The sequence below is a fragment of the Aplysia californica genome, unplaced genomic scaffold, assembly GCF_000002075.1.
Source record: "Aplysia californica isolate F4 #8 unplaced genomic scaffold, AplCal3.0 scaffold00176, whole genome shotgun sequence".
NCBI classification, from domain to species: domain Eukaryota; kingdom Metazoa; phylum Mollusca; class Gastropoda; order Aplysiida; family Aplysiidae; genus Aplysia; species Aplysia californica.
This window is the reverse complement of record NW_004797446.1, coordinates 5372-8494: the sequence shown is the minus strand read 5'-3', so window position 1 is coordinate 8494 and position 3123 is coordinate 5372. Positions and strand designations below refer to the sequence as shown.

Sequence of the window (3123 nt, the reverse complement as noted above, 5' to 3'; positions counted from 1 at the left end):
AAAAATAGGGCAGGAATTTTATAACACCTTGTCAACCTTATGTTTGTTTACTCCTGGCTTTCAGCACTTCTAAAGTCTAATGTTTTTATAGGGGAAAAGTAGCATTCAGCGACAACAAGGGCTTAATGCAAAAAGGGTGTTAACGTTCGACATAGATCTGCACGTGACATAGTGGTGTAGATTGTCTGGGCCCGGTAGTTTTTCTCCCTTTATACACCGGGAAGGTTGGCAAAGGGTTGGTGTACCCGAAATTTAAAATTTATTTTTAAAAATCGGAACCACCTGACAGACTGTTGAAGCAGCCCGCCTCCTAATCAATGAACTAAAATTCTGTTCATGGCCCCCATCATGCCCCTTTATGCCCCATAAACGAAAAACCTTCTAAAAACAAAAGGTAATATAAAGACACAAGGACACTACAAATGTCCATGGAGTACCTGATGATCTTCCTGGTGTTGTTCGGGTGCTGTGCGCGGGCCGTGTCGGGGTCCACCTGGCCCAAGCACCAGTACAGCTGGCCGGGGCTCAGCTCATGCAGACGACGCAACAACGCCGCGGGATCTCGCCGACCACCTAGAGCTGAGAGCCCAGCTAGGAGGTCCGTGTTCGAACCCTGCGCGCCCTCTTTTTCAATCCCTACTGGGTCACCGGGGCTTGACCCCTCGGTAGCCCCAGCAGGCTCAGTCGTAGGGGCACTAGGGTTTGAACGCGATTCGGTAATATATTCCGTCGGTGGTGGCGTTACTCCGTGGGGATGGCACGTACTTCTCGGCGGCGAGGAATCATCCATCGACGATAATCCAGATATTTCAGAATTCACAACACAAACAGAAGAAGAAGAATTTACTCCATGGGAAGATGAAGAGTGACTCGATCCGTCGGCGGCGGGATCCGGAACGCCCACCACTTCTGATGCAGCAGCTAGCCGTGTCGCCGACTCCGCTTTGGCTGCTGTAGACACCGAGGGCGTACAACGAGAACTCCCTTGAGATGTGAACGCAGCAGACGACAGCGATGACGGTACTACTACTGAACCAGGGAGCGGAGACGTGCCGGGAACATCCTTGCAGGTGAGTGGTAAGTGGGGATCATGGGAACCTCTTACGTTTTGCTGCTGTTCGCTGTGATTATTTTCAGAGGACCCGCTCATGCCTGTGACCTGGAAGTACGGCTGGGCGGTAACAGACGCTGGGCAATCAGGCGACAAATTTCGAGCAGGGGTAGAATAACAATCGTTTCTAGAAATAAGGGACGGAGACGAAGACGAAGCTGGGCCACCTGGTAACAAGCCGCTACCACAAACTTCAGAGCCCAGCTCACTTGTACGGTCTCTGCGCTCCGTGACACCCGAGACCTCCACGCAGGACTCCCTGGCCCTACCAAGGCCATCACCGTCGCTGTCCTCAGCACGTCCATCCCGGCTCCTGTTCCTACCACCGTTTCCTGCCTCTGGGCCACGGAAGTGGGGTTTTCCCAGACCAGCGGAAGTGTCGTCATGACGGGCCTTTTTGGCCTCGGGTCCTTCTGATGCTGTTTTTGCGTCTGAGTCTTTCTGTAAGAGTAGAGAAAAGAAACAAAACGTCACGCCACTTTCGAACGACTTCACAGGGGGAATAGAAAACAACACGAATAATACCCCGAGCGGGAGGAAACACAACTATAGCGTGGTCAAAAATTCGTGGCACAACTGATCTTCAAATATCTTTTTAAAGGGTGATCACTTTGCACAGCAGTTTGCATCAATTTGTTTTAACTTATTTATATTTTTCTACAAAATTGAGGCTAGATTAAAATATTCGTTCTTCATAAATTTATATAAAATACATTGTACTATGAATCTCCGCCACTCGGAAAATGTGATTATTCACAGCACTCCCCACTTTTCACACACATGTATACTAATGTCATACCAATGACATTTTTTTTAGTGGCAAAACTTGTTATAAGAAATTGACTATACAGTAAACACCTCTTTCGCACTAAATATTCTCAAAACATGCGTTCAATAAATATTTGCTTTTAAAAGCAATATTATTACTCCAGATGTAAACCTTTCAAAATCTGTAGTAACCACCCACTTGGACTCTTTATTAGTATTTTGTTATGAAATTTTCTAGAATACAGGTAACAGGATTTTACAAAATATTATTCTGTTAGACAAATTGATACAAGTCATGTGCAAAAATTGGAGAGTCAATGTTCGATATTTAAGGAAACATTTGACAATAAGTTGCGCCATGAATTTTAGACCGTACTATAAAAAGCGTAGCCATCGAACAACGCATTCATTGGGCTTGAAAGACTCAAATAATTCGCGTTGAAGCAGCATGAAACAAATAGTTTTCCAGTAAATAGGACATTAAATACATGAATTTAATACAGAATACACAAGTTACAAATGCACATATTCCAGGACAATGAGAGGGGGAAACTTTATGTGCGTTTTATTAAATAGTACTTTGGTCAATAAAAATCACTCGGTTCAGTTGAGAAAAGAAAAACCATATTAGCATAATAATGGTAATTTAGTGTTGCCCAAAATGGCCTACAGAAAAAAGACAGAAGTCAAGTGGCGTCCCTCCAACCAACCGCAATAAAAAGAAGAGGGGAAAAAAGAAATCAACTGATAAAGACAACTGTATTGAGGGTCTGTAATAATAACACGGAAACGGTCGCAGTCTAATACCCATAATGTATGCCACTTAGAGGGCTTGGCCCAAAAGTCAAGAACACCATGCAGATAGGGAAACATTCCAACATGAGCAGTACATTTTTAAAAAGAGGAAAGGGGGGGGGGCGCGCCACAAAACTGAGATCCTTGATCACTATTATTCATGCTGGGACCAAAAAAAAAAAACCTTTGAAAGACAAAAAGAAAGAAATAATAATCAAAAAGAATTTATACAAACGAAAACAGGACAGAGGAGAAAAATGGAGCGTAAAAACGATGAGAAAGAGAGCATTCTAAGAAAACCCCGCCCCCCCAAAAAAGAAGAAAAAAGCGGCGCGAAAGAGGTTTGGGTATTTTTACGACCCTATCGACCATGTATTAGGCCACACTCGAGGTAGGAAATAAGATTAGGGTAGGGCATTGACATGCAGTCCGTGTGTATCTCGGCATCA

The 3123-nt window shown here is 44.4% G+C and overlaps 1 protein-coding gene across 1 annotated transcript in view; it reads right to left on the bottom strand.

The window, feature by feature from the left end:
* LOC101854570 overlaps window positions 1-1552 on the bottom strand; it is a gene marked incomplete at its 5' end in the record, with an annotated part of 51808 nt that extends 50256 nt beyond the window's left edge. The window contains 1 exon segment of the mRNA XM_035969734.1: window positions 438-1552. Coding sequence (XP_035825627.1) covers window positions 438-1552 — 1115 coding nt within the window.
* Window positions 1553-3123: the final 1571 nt, after the last annotated feature.